The sequence below is a fragment of the Lampetra planeri genome, chromosome 23 (assembly GCF_965212315.1).
Source record: "Lampetra planeri chromosome 23, kcLamPlan1.2.h2, whole genome shotgun sequence".
Classification (NCBI taxonomy): Eukaryota; Metazoa; Chordata; class Hyperoartia; order Petromyzontiformes; family Petromyzontidae; genus Lampetra; species Lampetra planeri.
In genome coordinates, this window is record NC_136129.1 from 7,807,221 (window position 1) to 7,825,644 (window position 18,424).

Genomic DNA, 18,424 nt, shown 5'->3' on the forward strand with positions numbered 1-18,424 from the left:
GGTGTTTGAGCCAGGGGGGGGGTTGCCCCATTCGTAAATTAATTTGGGCAGCCACCATTCAGTCTAGATTTGAAGCTTTCGTGACTGCAAGGATTCATACTCTTAGTTCTTTCGGTAAAGTCACGTAGGTAAAAAATGAAATTAAAATTAATAAATAATAAAATAAAAATCACGACGTTTCGGAGGCAACACAAGTCTCCGTCATCAGGTGGGACCGTCACATTTTTCACCTACGTGACTTTACCGAAATAACTAAGAGTATGAAGCCACCATTCAGCTGATTTCCTTTCAAATCCAGTAGCCAATCGAGCGGACTCTTTGCAAAGACTTTGAGTCGTGGTTTGTTGACCTGCTGACGAAGCATTCCGTGCTAGTACAGTACTTGTAAGAACGCGAGTTCGATTCCCGTTCACGGCTACCGACCCCAGTGACGATGATCTGATTTGGTCCTGAGCTTCCCCTGGAATCGACTCAGCCGCGAACGAGTACCCGGTGCGATGTATAAACATCGCCATTGGGGTCGTGGTGCTTGCCACTCACCCCGTAGCGTGCCGTGCCGGCATTCATAGATGTGACTCGCTAGCAGCACTCGCCGCAACAGTCCGTGAAGGCTATACGGGGGACCTTTGTCTTTGTAGGTAGCGAGCCTGTTTGCTGTCACGAGTGTACGTAGAGCCGAGTTGGCACCGTGATGTAATCGAGTGACTCGGTGGGTGAATGGATCAGTGAGCGAGTGGACGGATAAATGAGTGGATGACGGAGTGGATTGTCAAATTGGGGTGACTGGGTGGGTTGGTGAATGAGTGGGTGAGTGAGTGGATGGGTGACTGGGTGGGCGAGTGAGTGGGTGAGTGAGTGAACTTGTTGAGTGGATGGGTGACTGGGTGGGCGAGTGAGTGAGTGAGCGTGCGAGTGAGTAACTGAGTCTATATGCATATCTGCAAATCCACCAAATCTCAGACAAAGCAACGGAATGGTTAACTCAGAACTGCAACAGCTTGGCAACAGAGTGGTCTGGCTCGGCTGAGACGGCGTCTGTAGAGGGACACCCATGTGCAACTCCACGACGGATCAGTAACCACGTGTGTGTGTGTGTGTGGAATCCACCTAACACCATTCTGTAGTCTAGCCAGAGACAGAACATGCTCTCGTTACTTTGGCCTCATTTTAATCTCCGCGTATTAATGCGCACGGCGGGCGCGCACGAAAAAAAAAACAACGTGACGGAATAATCGAGGCAACAATTAAAAACTGAGAGACAATTTAGAGTCTACAGGTTTTTTTTCACGCGAAAATAAAAATAAAGGTTTCCGTCTGGGAGTCACGCGGGCGCGAAGGTGATGTTTTGTGCTGTTGACAACGTGGTGGAGGGGGAGGGGAAGAGTGCTAGGGCTAAGTTTTTATATATTTTTGTACGCAACCGATCGGCCCCATTCAACTTTTTGTAAGTGCATCATTTCAGCTGAATTAATTGAGCACAAGCAACCTTTGTACCGGTTTCGACACGCAGTGTCTCATCATCATTGGCCGCTGGGAGTTTGCATTCTCCACGTCAGTGTCGAGTTTTAACGCGACAGAGGGACGCCGTGAAACGCTGGCGACTCAAAGATACTCGAGTCCGCGACAAAAACGACTTGGCCTGCTCATGGTTGCGTAATAAAGGTGCTTGGAGTTAGATCGCGTAAGTATAAATGTGTCGTAATCGTCCACCACCCGACACAGCCAGCAAGGTTTGTCACGTAAACGAAACGCGCCAATTAGTGATTGCTTCAGCCCACTTATTAATTGGCGCGTTTTGTTTACGTGACAACGTGTCGGGTGGTGGAGGGTTACGACACATTTATACTTACGCGATCTAACCCCCAAAAAAACCTTTATTATGAATACTATTGTTTCGCGAAAACCTACGTGCTCATGATTTGTTTTTAAACCAAACTGTGGAATCATTCTCTTTGGTTTTTTCGGTAAAGTCACGTAGGTAAAACATAAAATAAAAAGTGATTAAATTTAGTTGTTTTAAATTTAAGAAAAAATGTTTTACCTACGTGACTTTACCGAAAAAAACAAAGAGTATGAATGATTGCAGTCACGAAAGCTTCAAATGTGGAATCATTGCTGGACAACCTCGGAGCCTCACGCGATGGCGACGACGATGATGACAATTGTAACAATGCCATTGAATTTACCCACGAAAATCCCGAATGAATCTCGCCACCTTTTTCAGATGAGAATCACAATCTTTATTTAGACTGCGGGAGGAATCCGAAGAGCTATAAAGCTCCTTTGTAACGGACATTCCAGCATGGGCGGGTCAGGAGGGTCCCTGCCCCATGAAGATGCTTGGCCAACACCAATAGCACTCACTGGTCAACACCCTTTTTCTGGCATAAGGTATTCCAAGGCTTGTAAGGTAATATTGGGGTGCTGATTCCAAATCTGGCATCAGTTTTTGTCTATCACATCAGGTTATTGAGATATCAAATATTGCATTTTCAATAAAAACTGCGGAAGAAAAATATTAAATAAATGTGGATATCTACATAAAATGATATTATAAACACACTATCCTAAAAATACAGCACCATATTTTAACACTTAAGCAGTCACTGACTCGCAACAACTTGCAATCATAAGTGACAGAGTTAATTTCGGGTAAAATCAATGAAAATGGGGTATACCGATAGCATAAAAATGAGATGTGATAGAGCAAATCTGAGATCAGATTTGGAATCAGCACCCTGAAAAAGTCCAGGCCAGAAAAAATGTCAAGACCAGGTATATTCGTGGTGCTTTTATATATATTTTTTATTGTAGATATAAGATCTTTAGAAGCCTATCAAATATCGCCATTCTCAATCCAACAATGGATCACGGACTACCCGCTATACAGCATCTGACACGACACCTCGCCAAATCACAAGCGGCGGTCGTGTATTTCTTGTGACTATGCTTCACCACAAGGGCTCAGTTCGGGCTGGTGATCGAGGGCGAGGTGGGAAGAGCACCAGGACCGGTTCGAGATATCATTCGCAACTGATGTTTAACCGTGGCCGAGAATCGAAGGTACGTACGTGCACTGGCGCGCCTAACCACTGCGCCACCGCCACTTGCACGCGTTGGATTTTTCCCTGTGCATACCCAACGAGGCGGGGCGGGAGGGAGGGGGCGCTGGTGGGGGAAGGGGGGGGAGGGACACTGCAGAGCTCATGGGGGATTACCATCGTGTTGCTAGATTCTCAGCAGGGAACTATCCACAAGTTGACTCCCAAGGCCAGCGATTTCCCCCATGCCCCCCCCCCCCACACTGCCCCCCCCCCCCATCTACCACGGAACGAGCAGCGGTTGTCGTCTTCCTGAGCCGAGACTTTAACCGGTGGTCCGCCTTCCCTCCGCTGGGACGTTAGAGATCGGATCCCTCGGCGCTGTCAGATAAAGGGCAAAAGGAGGAGGTAATCCGGGGTCCCCCAGGGTGAAAATCCCTCCAACTGCAGCTCAATAAAATCTCTCTCGCCCGGGCCAATTTCCCCCCCTCTACCCACCGAGCGCCCCCCGCCCCCCCCCCCCCCACATGCGGAAAATTCTTAAATAAAAAAATATATTCGCGTAAAGTGCTTCTACCCTCTTAGTGTAGACTCGGCAACCTTGTAAATAACACGGCAAGCAGCCCGGTGGCGTCTTCTCTGGGTTAAAAGGCGAGAGATGTTAACTACCTCGCCTGGCATACAAGGAGGTCGTGGGTTCGATCCCGACCTTGACGCCTGCTGTTTGTTTGTAGTTTGCGTGTCTCTCTCGCTCTCTCTCTCTCTCTCCGTGGTTCGCGTGGATTTTTCTCGGGTTCCTCTCCGCCTTTTCTCTCCGCATTTAGAAACATCGCTGCTGCTTCTGCTATAAATGTCCACGCGATGAGCCACTTCGTTGGGCTATCATCTGTGGCCAGGTCTCGCTTCTGACAAAGTGCTGCGTAGCTCAGTGGGGCCTTACCTGGGAAAATGAAAATGGAAAAGGTGCGCTCTTTAAAAAGAATAAAAATAGTAATAAACACGGAAAAAGGTGCGACCTTCAAAAAAATGCTTACGGAAGAGCCACCGCCATCAGAGAGAGAGAGAGAGAAAGAGAGAACAACTTGGTCTACTCTTCCAAGACGTCTTGGAAGATGTGGACGAACCCACACCTTACCCCAGCACCACGCAACCATTTGACACCGCTGCACGCAATGGGCAGAATCGTGGGATTAAACATCAACGTGAAACGTCGTTTCAACCGCCGCGTCTCTGGATTGCCAGTGCAGCGCGCCACCCGCTCCACTCCCTCTGGAGTATGAGACGCACTTGCTTGTGTCACCTGCGTTTCAAAGCAAGATTTAGAGAGAGGGGGGGGGGCGTGGTGCATCTTTTGATCCGGTAGGTGCGTGCGTGTGTGCGTGCGTGTGCGCGGAGCGGTGGTACAACGGTTAGCACCGTTGCGCTACGAACCTGGTGAGCCGAGTTCGAGCGGACGATTATCTGAACCGGTCCTGGGCATTCCCCGATGTCAACTCAGTCTTAAAGTGAGTACCTGGTGACACACATGCGACCGGGTGTGATGCTAGCCACACACACCCTCGTGTGCCGTGCCGGCCTTCATAGGTGCTCGCTAACATCACTTGTCCCAAACGACGGTTAAAGGCTATACGGGGGATCTGTGTCTTTGTCGCTAACGGAACTTGCCCCAATAGTCTGTTAAGGCTATACGGGGGATCTGTGTCTTTGTGTATCTCAGCGACAGTGGAGCGATTAGCGCGTTGCGCTACGAACCCGGCGACTCGAGTTCGATTCCCGCTCACGGCCACCACCACCAGTGAGAATTGTCTGAATCGGTCCTGGGCCTCCCCTAGGTCGACTCAGCCTTAAATAACTACCTGGTGCGGTGTCTAAACATCGCCACGAAGGAGACAGGCGATCGGGCGTGGTGCTGGCCACCCACCCCACAGTGTATGCCATGCTGGCCTCCATAGGTGCTCGCTAACAGCACTTGCAGCGCGCTAACCACTGCGCCACCGCTCTCCAACCTTTGTCTTGTAATAAAAGCACCCACCCTGTCACGAACGTACTAATGCCATGCTCACAGAGTTCTAACTGCAATCTTGTTGCCCTATATCGTGCCTCTCAGCACGTTCGGGGCCGAGTCACACGCAACCCGTGGCAAAGTGAACGGGGGAAGTGGAATTACGCGGTGCGCTTTAGACATTTCACTGGCAGTCTGCGTGGGTGTGCCTTTGACAGTCTCAATTGGTGCTGAAAAGCGAGGGGCGAAACGGGCACACGTTTAGTAAACACGAGTTGCTTCAATGCGGGGACATTTCAAAGGACGACACCCACCACCGCCAGCCTTTCCCGTGCGCCTATTGTCGCTTGGACCGCCGGAGTGGAAGATGAATCGTGCCACATTGTCGTGGACACCGAACACGTGGCCACGTTCTTCGCTCGATGCGCTGAGCGAACAGAGAGGTGCCACGTGTCAACAGCGCCACCGCCACCGCCCACATAATTGGCTAATGCCGATGATATAATGGACGGCAGGGTGGTGTCCGTGGCCACACTTGTGCCTTGCCACGGCAGTAAGGGCGCGGGTTCGACTACCAGCCACTCGGGCGCCGCTCTGCGTGGACTTGTGCCTTCTCCCCCCGTGTTCCTGCAGAGACAGTGGCGAGAGCCACCGCTGCACGAGCGTGAACGCCGCATCATCGATTTACATCCACCGGCAGACTTCCCTGGAAAGTGGAAAGTACTCGTGCCCCGCTCCCCCCTACCACATCCCGCTCCCAACCACGTCACGTTGGCCCCGGGACGGGCTTTGTGGAGCACTTTTCCGTCCCTTGGGGAGAAGGGATGAAGAGCGAGAAGTGGGTTGTTGTTGTTGTTGTTGTTGTTTTTTGTCCAGGGACAGAGACTTTGCAATGCAGCTTTGATGCCTTCTGTTTCCGATCGGGTGCATTTGTAATCGCCACGTGGTACGAAATGTCGTCCGCTGTGTATATATTTTTGCTCCCCCCCACCACCACCGCCCCATTTTAGGGCAGAGTTTTTTAATCTTTGAGATTTAAAACAAAAAGATCAGGACATATCATGGGGAAAATGAATAATAATATATCACAATAATGACCATGGGCAAACTGCATCCGTGCTGTGAACGAGGAAGAGAAACCAAAAGTCCACGCAGAGTGCCACCTGCACCGCAACGCAGCGTCCGAACGAGGTGGGTCAATGGGCACCGTCGCTCTCTCGCCCCTTGAGCCTTGAGACCCCAGGAAGGTTGACATTAGGAAGTCACCTGAGCTCGGGCCACAGGAGGCTCAAGTAAACCTACCGGCAGTATGACCACTCCTGATGAAAGCTTCTTGGAAGTCAGGAGTGTGAAGGGGAGCCTGCTGGGTCCGAAAGCCAAGATACGACTTGGTACGTGGAATGTCCCGCACTGCGTACGAGACGTCAACGATAGCCCCAAGCCCTCCGTGAAATGAAGAGATGACCCAAGACGAGTGCCGGATGAAGCTAGTGCGGGGCCTGTAGCACATGTTATAATAAAATACTTAAATAATAAAACACACAAATATTTAACTTGCATAGTTAAGTATTTGTATTTTTTCATTTGATATACAGCCGGATAATATGACAAATCGCTAACCTTAAACACCCAGTCGTTCGTAAAAGTTGAAGGCGGTATAGTACTATAGTAATAGAGCAAGTGCAGAATCGCTGAACCGGAATTGATAGCTTCAAAGCATTTAGCGCGGGGCCCTTGAAAGTGCGGGGCCCGTAGCTACTACGTAGCAGCTCCTACATATGTAGCTACTACATATGTAGTAGCTACTTTAGCTACGAGGATAATCCGGCACTGCGCAAGACCACGTGGCGCACGACCGTGACGGAGCAGCTGGGCAGCAGCGATCAACCTCTTCTTGGGGCGAGGCTCGACATGTCGCGAAGGGCAGAACGCAGTGGAGGGAAACTCACTGCGGCGTTGTGTCCCATGGTTGATGAAGGGGATGAACTAAGCTGAGCTATGGCACTAAAATCGAGATTGCAAAACTCTTTTCAGATTAGCGCGGTTGGTTACGTACGGTGCGAGATGAGTTCAGCATGCGTACCTACATTTTATTTATAAATACTCTACCAGATAAAATACACCAAATGGGCGTTTATGTATTTTATTATTATTATTCATGTAGGGCCCTGGGTTTAAAACTAAAAACAAGGTTGACGTTTCGAGACGGCTTGCCCCCCCCCCACCTGGAAGTTTCTACATCCGCCTCTGACAAGCGCGGTGCGTCTCTTGTCACACGAGCACCTGATTTTTTTAAAAAAAATATAACAATAAAAAATGATAACCGGTTTCACCAGCAGATTTGTTTTTTTATTGAAAACAAAAATGTGTGTGCGCGCGGTGCTTCACGCGTGCGATCCTTCGCCGGCCCTCGATCATCCTAAAATATCACACCGCCTACCAAACTGTCACACATTACGCCCGGCATTTCCGTAGCACCTGCAAATTTATCTTTAAAAACCGCCAGAAAACGACGATCCCTCCCCAGCTTGTGCCTTGCTCGCAAGCGCGCGCGCGTGCGTTGTGTGCGCGTGCATTGTGTGCGCGCGCGTGTGTGGGGAGCGGTGGTGGAGCGGTTAGCGCTGCGCTATGAGCCTGGCGATCCGGGGTTCGATTCCCGCTCACGGCCACCACCACCAGTGACGGTTATCTGAATCGGTCCTGGGCCTACCCTAGGTCGACTCAGCCTCAAATGAGAACCTTGCACGGTGTGTAGTAAACATCGCCACTGGGGAGACAAAGGCGGTCGGGCGTGATGCTGGCCACCCCACCCCCTCGTGTGCTGTGCCGGCCTTCATAGGTGCTCAGCTAACGGCACTTGCCCCTACAGTCTGTTACAGGCTATACGGGGGATCTTTTTTTGTCTTTGGGGCCGTCCATAAATGACGTCACGCACCTGGGGGGTCAGACATTTGTTATAACAACACTAATTGTTATAACAACACTCCTACAGCATCAGAGTGCAGCGCCACATTAAATACGCACTACAATGACTTGAAGCATGTTTTATTTTCAAAATGAAAATATGGTTTTGGGGGAGGGAGCAGAGCTTTGTGACGTCATATTTGAGGGGGGGGGTGTCTGACTTTTTGTGACGCCGTGTGACGAGTGGGGGGGGGTGTCAAAAATCGTCCAAAATCGCGTGACGTCATTTATGGACGGGGCCCTTTGGGGAGCGGTAGTGGAGCGGTGTGCGCGCTTCGCTCTGAGTCCCGGCGAGGACGCGGGCAACGAGCTCGCAGCGCCGCCGTGTGGCTATCGGCTGCCCACTGAATCCGACTGCCATGGAACGCACAAAATAACCTCGGCTGCGGCGGAGACATTTCAATGCTTGTGCATCTGTGCGGGGGAAGGGAGGGAGGGAGGGAAAGATATTTGTACTCTTAGTTCTTTCGGTAAAGTCACGTAGGTGAAAAAATGAAATAAAAATTAATAAAAAATAAAACAATAAAATCACGACGTTTCGGAGGCAACACAAGTCTCCGTCATCAGTTGGGACCGTCACAGCCAGATTGATGCAGCATTTTTTTTGGGGGGGGGGAGGGGGCAGAGCTTCGTGACGTCATATTTGAGGAGGGGGGGGTCTGACTTTTTGTGACGTCCAAAATCGCGTGACGTCATTTATGGACGGCCCCTTACAAGACGCGTGCTTTCGTCTCACCATCCTGTCGAGTCACTTCCAGCAGGCGGCGTCTCCAGCAGCAGCGGGCACGACATTGAAAAGACTTTCGTCGCTTCACGATGACATCGCAAGAACATCGACATCAACAAGGGAGCCCGGGGGTGACCAGTTGTACAACAACAACAGCAGCAACAAACGCGGAGCGCAACATTCGCTCAACTCGTACTTAATTAAGTGTCAACTGTGTGCACGTGTGTGTTGGCCAACCCGGGCTCGTCGGAGGCGCGTGGGAAGGACAACTTCAGTTTTCAGTTTTTATTTATTAGACCCAAATAATATAAATGTGTCGTTAAACCCGCCACCACCCGACACAGCAAATTTAGTCAAATTTGTCCCGTAAGCAAAACGTGCCGATTCGGTACTAATTCAGCACACGGGTGGTGTGTCGGAGAGTAAACCCACAATATGTACAATTTTAGTACGACGTTTCGCTGGTGATTACCAGAGGTGTGGACTCGAGTCATGTGACTTGGACTCGAGTCAGACTCGAGTCATGAATTTGATGACTTGCGACTCGACTTGGACTTGCATAACAATGACTTTGTCCCACCTATGAGATGTGGACTCGAGTCATGTGACTTGGACTCGAGTCAGACTCGAGTCATGAATTTGATGACTTGCGACTCGACTTGGACTTGCATAACAATGACTTTGTCCCACCTCTGGTGATTACATACAGCTTCATCAGGCTATTTTGCCAGACTTGTGAAGGAGGGTTTCCATCTGGCCCTGGAGGCAAAAAAGCCCTCTGTAGTGCTAGAACAGAGGTCTTCCCTCTGACCCAATCGGTTAAACAACATCCCCTGTGCTAGAACAGAGGTTTTCCCTCTGGCCCATAGGTAAAACAACATTTACGGTGCTAGAACAGAGGTTTTCCCTCTGACCCAATCGGTTAAACAACATCCCCTGTACACCATTGGAACCTCATTTGCCAGTAAAACATATAATTGTTTTTTTTTGTTGCCAGATAGAAGGGTAAAAAAACAATTAACATCCCCTGTGCTAGAACAGAGGTTTTCCCTCTGGCCCATAGGTAAAACACCATCCAAGGTGCTAGAACGGAGGTTTTCCCTCTGGCCCGAGAGGTAAAACAACATCCACGGTGCTAGAACGGAGGTTTTTCCTCTGACCCAATAGGTAAAATAACATCCACGGTGCTAGAACGGAGGTTTTCCCTCTGGCCCGAGAGTTAAAACACCATCCACGGTGTTAGAACGGAGGTTTTCCCTCTGGCCTGAGAGTTAAAACAACATCCCCTGTGCTAGAACGGAGGTTTTCCCTCTGGCCCGAGAGGTAATACACCATTTGTGGTGCTAGAACAGAGGTTTTCCCTCTGGCCCGAGAGTTAATACAAAAAAAACCTCTGTTCTAGCACCGCGGGCGGGACTCGTCGCTAAGGTCGGTCAGCCGCTGTCGCTCGCCTCCGCCTTCGTTATAAATCTCTCTCCTTCAAGCCAGACACGCGCTGCTAAGATCTCTCACAATCCTTCCTCTCTTGCCGTGTCTGTGTGCCTGAGACGTTTTAACAAGTTAATTCTCGACGTTTCCACGTCTTCTACGGTAACCCTGAGCAGTTTTTTAGGGTACAGTGCGTCGTACAGTGTCGTGCATGGTACGGTGTTGAGTTATTCCGCGTTCACTTAAAAGGATATCGCACGGTAGCTTCGCGCTCAGCGGCGTGTATTAGTTTGTTTGTGTGCGAGTGCTCAGGTTGGGTTGTTATTTTTATTAAAAAAAGTTATTTTAAACTTGTATAAGCTGCATTGACCGGCGTGGTGAAGTATTGTCAAAGAGTAACCCTCCCCGCCCCCCCCAACAGGGTGGGTCGTGTGCGTGTGGTTTAAATAACGCCGCTAATGTGTTGGTTAAATAGTGTAGTTTAGTGTTAAACAGTGTGGGTGTAGTGTTAAATAGTGTAGGGTAATGTTGAATAGTGTAGTGTAATGTTAAATAGTGTAGTGTAGTTTAGTGTTAAATAGTATAGTGTAGTGTTAAATAGTATAGTGTAATGTTAAACAGTATAGAGTAATGTTAAATAGTATAGTGTAATGTTAAACAGTGTGGGGTAGTGTTAAATAGTGTAGGGTAATGTTGAATAGTGTGGTGTAATGTTAAATAGTGTAGTGTAATGTTAAACAGTGTGATGGGGTGGTAACAATGTAACGTGGTGAGGTGTGACGCCACATTTGCGTGATGTAATGTTGAAGAGTGGATTGTGGTGTTAAATAGTATAGTGTAAGGTTAAATAGTGTAGTGTAAGGTTAAATAGCGTGGTGGGGTGGTAACAATGTAACGCTGTGGTGTAAGGCCACATTTGCGTGATGTAATGTTGAAGAGTGGAGTAATGTTAAAGTGTAGTTTAGTGTTAAATAGTGTGGTGTAATGTTAAATAGTATAGTGTAATTTTAAATAGCGTGGTGGGGTGGTAAATAGTGTGGTGATGTGTCAAAGTGTAGTTTAATGTTAAATCGTGTAGTATAATATTACATAGCGTGATGTAATGGTAAATAGTGGACTATGTGTGTGTATATATATGTTGAACTTCTTTCGCACCGTACGTAGCTAACCGTGCTAATTGGAGGTGCGGGGTAAAGGACAACAAACTAGACGCAAAAGGCAGTTCTAATGCGATGTTTTCATGTTAAATAAAGCCGTGTAACGTGATGTGATGTTAATTAGTTCAGTATTGTAGACTGATGTTGAAATAGGGCCGTGTGATGTGTGAGATTCACTTCGACCAAAGTCATATTCACGACAATGCGAGAAGACGTTTTCGGGAAAATGATGTTGGAAGAAACGAAAACGGTCGAAAATCTTAGTTCACATTCTGAACTTCAGTTGTAGCCATCCATTGTATCGTCAAAGCGCGGTGATGAACTTTTGACATGAGACGAAAATGGCTCCGTGCAATTTGAGGCCCCACTTTTGGTGGATTTCAGGAGAACTATCCACGGTCGTGCGTGGCGACCCATATCGTGGATTCTATCATCCGTGGGGGGCTATCTGCGATGTTGCTATCCGCCGGGGTAATACGGATGAATTTGCCGCGCGATTTCCTCTCGTCCGCGAAAAAATATCGCAGGCAATAAGATTCTATTCCGCAAAGACTTGTTGGAAAAGTCGCGGATAATTTGGACGAATAGGTCTATGGATAATAGGAGTTTTCGCGGAACCTACAACTGTCGCGAAAAAGAGGGCCGCGGATAACCAGTTATTCTTTCAAGTGGCCAGAACATCCAACAGATGAGGTGGATGTTTAGAAACTCCAGGTCTGAAAATGGAAGTCTGTGACCTCATACAAAACAGAAACTACGATTTTATGGACATCTCATTGGGAAACCTGGAGATTGTAAAAAGGCCACAAGACCAGGATATGGCCAGAGCTGACGAGGTTGACTGAGAAGGCAGTGGACAGATGATGTAAGTGAACGGGTAGGGATGCAGATTAACAACGCAGTGAGACTGGTGGAGAACAGGGACCATTTATTGTCAAATATAGTCTCTCCGAGTTACATTTTATTGTTTTTTATAAATGCACTCTGATTGTTTTTGATGTAATCGAGATCGCCCCTTGCAAAAGAGTCAACATTTCATGGGTCTCAGTGGGTTTGTGTCTTAGGTTAAATAAAGGATACAATAACAGCGAGGTGGCTGCACCACCACCAAACCCTCTGGAAAGAGGGTGGCACTAGATGAGTCGAGATTTAGCCAATCCAAAATCCCTGTGAAAACATGGCCATTGGTAGCTACGCGTGCGTTGAACTTCTCTCGCACCGTACGTAGCCAACCGCGCTTATCGGAGGTGCGTGAAGCTAATCGGAGGTGCTCCACCAGTCTCGCTTGCGTTGTGAATGGCATACCCGTGCCAGCTTTCCCCTTGCTTGGCGGCACGTGTGGGAGGAGGGGGGTTTAGAGCTTGTCCTCTTCATGCCGTCACGCGTGTCGTGTGCAGTTGGGGCCGCTCGTGTCGCGATGCTGCAGGTGACGGCGTGGCGATGCGCGTCCTGGGTGCCGGCGGGAGCTTCCGTCGCATGGGCACCACGGACGGGGACGCGGGCCCTGGGGCCCCCGTGCTTACGCTGCGCCACTCTGCGGGCTCCCCTCGTCACGAGGGGCTCAACTCGAGCACAGAGTAATAATATGATTCCCTCCGCAGGATTAACTCGGCGTGTCCTGTGCCAGTAGTGGCCAGTGTGTGTTTTGAGAGCACGGGTGGCTTAGTGATGGTAGGGGGGAGTGGGTAGCTAATTATCAGATCACTGGGACAGCCGTAACGAGATTCTGGGTTCAAATTTGAGGAAGCCACCAATAAATTTACCTGATCTCAAGTGTAGCGAGTTGATGGTGTCAGCCCGGTCACAAATCATAGACCAAAATATCCATGATAATAAATCTATTTGGTTTATTGTAAAATTGAGAATGAAAAGTTTTGATTGATTGACATTCATTGAACACTGTAGGAAATGTAACATATGCCGATGGAAAGTTATTTCAAAATAATTTACGTGATTTCCGTAGCCATTCTCTGACACAAGAGTGGTGCACTGATGGCCGCTAGAGTTCTGTGTTTAGATTCCTTAGCCTCATCACATGACACCTATTGCACAGTTGTAAACGGTATTGCGTAAATCAAAAAACTTTGCTTATATAAGTTTTCCTTATACCCAGCTTGTTTTGTATTATAATCGTTCCTAAGTGAAGTGGTCGTTGGCAGGTAACTTTGGGCCTGGGAACGGTCCGTACACACGCAAGAATCGCACCTCGCTCGCCTACATCATCGCCACCGTCACGGGGATGCTGGGGCTGTCCTACGCCGCAGTGCCGCTCTACCGCCTCTACTGCCAGGTGCAGCCTCTTCCCCCCCCCTCCCCACAGTCGCACTCCACATTCCCTCCGCATTTCGAATCGTGCGTTTAGAGTATTTGGCTGCTATAGAGTTCCACATAAGCCACTTAAACTATCACTTGTGGCCAGGTTGCTTCTGAAGCTCGGTGGGATTTACCTGGTAAAATAAAAAGTTTAGTTTAGCATTGCGAGCCACGCCACACTGCCACCATCGCTGCCTCGCTGCCCACCTCATCCTCGAGTGCTGTTGTTTGTCGCACTTTGATTATGGAATGATAATTTCATAATTTCAACTTGTAACACCGCACAGTATTTCCTCGCTCTTGAAGAGCGCGAACTCGGAGGTGCGAGAAACCAGACAATCGGAAAAATCAGCCACGCGGTAGTGGGGGGGGGGCACCACCAAGTTCCCAAGCTCTGCAGTCCTCTATATATACGCAGGTGTTATCGGCCAATTAATGAGTGTTTACACGTGGGAAGAAACCAGAGCACCTGGAGAAAGCCCACGCATAGCGAGGGGAACACTATCCCATCAATATGGAACAGATGGGAGTCCACAATTTGGTGTACCGCTACCTCCTGACAAGCCATTGCATGGCACCCCGATGCCCAGGGGAAGGGAGTTTCACATTTGTGATCCACTAGGCCTCATCTCCAGTGCTGAATGACAGGTGTGCGGTACCACTGCCCGGCTTATGATGATGTCCAATGTAGAAATAGCCACACTTTACAGATTGTTGTTTCGGTTTGAAATCCATTTATGCAAAAGTGCAGCCCTGCAATTTCTTGCTCGTACAACGCTAGGTGGAAGGACCTCCCTCTCGAGGGTGTTTTTGGCCAACTTTACCACACTTACCAGATGTCTTCGAAAAGGTGGTAGTATCCAGACTTTACCCCACCATACGCAACCTGCCGATCAACACGCCGTGGTGAACCCATTTGTACTGCTGGGTGGACAGAGGCGCATTGGTGGAGGGGGCGGGAGGGGATTTAAGAAACTTTAACCATTGTTTCAACTGCTTGCGTCGGGAGGGCGAACCAGCGACGTCTGTTTTGCAAGTCCAGTGCGCTAATCATGCTATCACGGGCAGCATCCGGTCACACACGGACATCAACAAATCTCAATCGGCGATGTTAAATTGCGTTGGCGACTGCGCTGGGCCATCTGGGCCTCGCATGCGCATGCAGGCCACAGGACTGGGTGGTCAGGCGGTGGCAGGCCACGGCACGGAGGGCGTGGCGACGATGCGTCCCGTGCGCGAGCGCGCCATCCGCATCATCTTCAACGCCGACGTGCACGCCAGCCTCCTGTGGAACTTTCGGCCGCAGCAGAGCGAAGTGAACGTGAGTGACGGGGTGCACGCCCGGCGTTGTCTAAATCGTCGTTGGCTGTTTTTTTTCTGTTATGGTCGTAGTCTTTCGTCGGTGACACACGGAGTTTTCAGTCAAGCCTTGAGTCTGTCTACTTGTTATAATTTTATTTGTCTAGTTGATGAAAGCAGAGCGTTAATTCCACTCTTAGTTACTAAATGTTGGTTTGAGGGGCGCACTATTTGTACACTTCGCCAAAGTCATCGAGTCAGCCAATTAATGAACTCCGTCAATCTGGTTATATACGGATGCAGATAATTACCATGTTTGGTTTTTCCCAGTGCACTGCAATCTCGAATAACGTGTCTACATTATCTTTGTCTGTTGTCATTGTAGTCGTGGTTTTGGCCTGGTGGGTAGCAAAGTCATTTTCGTTTGATGGTTTTAGTCCACTTGGTCATTGTTGACTAAAACACAAACCCCCCCCCCCCACCTTTGACGAAGATTTTCGTCACCAATTTCACGAACGATATTAGCGCTGTCGCACACGCACGCTTGACCAGGCACCCAGCGTGTGGATGATCCCACTTTGTGCACCATCCTGGCAGGTCGTGCCCGGTGAGACGGCACTGGCGTTTTACCGCGCCAAAAATCCTTCCTCGAAGCCGGTCGTCGGCATCTCCACGTACAATGTAGTGCCCTTTGAAGCGGGCCAGTACTTCAACAAGATTCAGGTAAGCTCGTTAACACAGCTCAATGATGGTTGGAAGTCACGAGCCACTGTGCGACAGTCACATTGCTCTGGTGCCATCACTCCCAACCTCCGTTGAATTGGCAAGTGGCAATGCATCGATTCATAGGTTAAAATCGTTGTTTGCGCTCGTGATACGTGCATCGCACGTGATGTTTTACTTGTTTATGTTGTAAGTCTTGGGTTCATGTGTCCCTCTGCAGCCACTAGAGGTGCTGCATCAACCATAGTTTTTTCATTTAAATATAGTTTGGTCTCAACACAGAGGTTTTGTTTCCCAAATATTTATGAAAAATAGTTGGGGCTTTTTCTCCAAATTCCAATTGTGCTGTCAGCAGCGTGGCAGGAGACGATGAAAAAATCTCACAGAGCAGTGGAGCCCAAATATTCGAGCACATCAGCAGAAAAGTTTTTACAGGAATTTGGACTTAAGACAAACCGTGTAAATGGCCTTATTGTTTACACTGTAGTGTTTTCCAAATGATAGTACGAATGTATTTAACATTCTCTGAGCTGGAATTTATCAAAATTAAGGACAAAAAAACGATTCTTATATGATGGGTGTCGTAGTCAACCGAGACCATGAACTCGCTAAATTTGAGATCCCCAATTCATCACGGGGTGGCCGAAACCTGGCCTTGAACTTTGGTTCTTGGTAGTGCCAATTGAGCACCGCTATGCACCACAACGTTAAAGCAAAAATGTATTCTTGTATCACATAATGGTCCAAACTCATGACAATTAATTGAATTGCAAAGGGAAAAATCGTCAGACGGCTGCTGTTGACCTTTCATCAATGTGATGACTGGGATTTGACTTTTGCCCTTTGAATGTGAGGCCAATTAATTACCACTTGAGCTGTGTCTACTTCCTCTCAGCCATAGTTAATATTTGCAAATTGATGTGCAGTGTTACAACTTAACACTTTCCCGTTCCGATGACATATGTGTACATAATCAAAACGAAACAGGAAAAATAAATAAAATAACTATCAGTACTGAGGCTCACACAAGGCCATGCGGGAGGATGTGTGGCACAGCTTGGTGCCATCTATCATATTGCGGTTGTGTCGCTATAGTTCTCTTGCGGCGAGTAAAACAACGGCACTATGCCTCTCTAAATTAAATTAACGCTGAACCGCTTGCACGTTCCGAAATTCAGAGGTGAAAGCGACCCACCCCTGCAACTTGCAGACGTCTCAGAATGGCAAAGGGCTTAATGAATGCTCGAGCAGTACGTGTTCAAGCTTTGGGAACGGGTTCCCCTTTTGCACGCACGCGCCGCATCATACGCGTCCCTCTTCGTGTGCCGCAGTGCTTCTGCTTCGAGGAGCAGCGCCTGAACCCGCACGAGGAGGTGGACATGCCAGTCTTCTTCTACATCGACCCCGAGTTCGCCGAAGACCCGCGCATGGCCAACGTGGACACCATCACGCTCTCGTACACATTCTTCGAAGCCAAGGACGGCCAGTTCCTCTCCCTGCCAGGCTATAACAAATGATGCAGTGCTCCTCTGGCCTCTGGGGGCAGGGTGGGGGGGGATGCTGAACCGGTGCCTCGTGGTTGAACTATACTGCAGAGCCAAGACCGTGTTCCTTGGCGTTCTTTCAACCAACTTGAGGCTTGCCCTGCGGCAGGGTGCCGTCGCAGCAGAAACATTTTACACCTCTCCTTAATGCCTTGAAATCTGCATTAGCGTTTTTTAACGAGGCAAATGTCGGGGCATGGCAGGGCGGTGCCATGGGTAAGCAGTTGTGCATTTGCCGTTTGTTGCAGAAGTTTGCAATTTCGGGCCCCATGGCCGCCCTGGTTCGTACAGCGGGTTTTTATTAACTGTAAAAATACGTGCCGTCTGATACGTACTCAGTGGACTTTAAAAGATCCCATAATGTTATTCAATAATCAGCAGGCCATGTGTGCTGGCAAAGTGGTCAATTTTTTTAAAATTACCCGCAAGTTACGCAATGTGAAAATGCATGGCAACAGCGCGTGCAACCGCAAAAATGTATTGAGAACCCTTTCTGAGAAATTATCTTGAGATTCCAAAGCTTTTCCTAGGTCAGCAAATGTTATGTTCAACCACCTTTGTGTACGCCAAAGACAGCCTATTATAAGTTCTTCATCCTTAAAGCTCCATGCTTAATCTTTTTTTTTTTTTACGGTCATCTCTAACCTTCAATTGAAATTTAGTGCTGCCGCCGTTTACATCAATCGTGGAATTCACATGCGTTTTAAAATGTATTTCATCTTAATATATCAAAATATGAAACCAAAAGCCATTGTGGTGGTTGAGCGCATTTCTTCTTGCTGCAGAACACATGATGTTGAGTGTGCCCTTTGTAAAGATTCATAACGGTTCCGTGGTTGTATATAATTATTCACTCCCCTCGCGATTTGATGAATTATATAATTGTTCGGGATCGGTATTCGATTAAAGAATGTTATTTTTAAACACTTTCGTCAATATAGCGTCCCTAGTGGCTGCAGGAGTGAAGTGAACCAGTACAGCTTGACACAAGTTACAAGGTCCAGTCCTGAAAATGTTTGCGTGTGCCGCTGCTGGAAGAACGGCCTCCACTAAATTGAGCTCTACAAGGGATGCGGCCTACTCTTCCAAACTGGTCAGACATCCTGGAAGCGGTGTTGAGCACCCACACTCTGCTCCACCACACACGCCCTGCTGAGCAACTGTTTTGTACCCATTTAAACTGCTGGTTCAGGGGTCGTCAACCAAAATAACAGCCATTGTTTGCT

The 18,424-nt window shown here is 48.6% G+C and overlaps 1 protein-coding gene across 3 annotated transcripts; it reads left to right on the forward strand.

The window, feature by feature from the left end:
* Window positions 1–10,092: 10,092 nt before the first annotated feature.
* Window positions 10,093–18,134, forward strand: COX11 (cytochrome c oxidase copper chaperone COX11). Of its 3 annotated transcripts, none has more exons than XM_078605065.1 (6): window positions 10,093–10,162; window positions 12,717–12,896; window positions 13,479–13,609; window positions 14,798–14,953; window positions 15,529–15,654; window positions 16,986–18,134. In XM_078605065.1, the coding sequence occupies exons 2-6, from the start codon at window positions 12,737–12,739 to the stop codon at window positions 17,169–17,171; spliced, it is 759 nt and encodes a 252-aa protein (XP_078461191.1). In that variant the 5' UTR covers window positions 10,093–10,162; window positions 12,717–12,736; the 3' UTR covers window positions 17,172–18,134. The 3 variants fall into 3 exon arrangements, with proteins under 3 accessions (XP_078461191.1, XP_078461190.1, XP_078461189.1); XM_078605064.1 differs by having other exon boundaries at window positions 10,157–10,324; XM_078605063.1 differs by lacking the exon at window positions 10,093–10,162 and adding an exon at window positions 10,169–10,347.
* The last annotated feature ends 290 nt before the right edge of the window (window positions 18,135–18,424 follow it).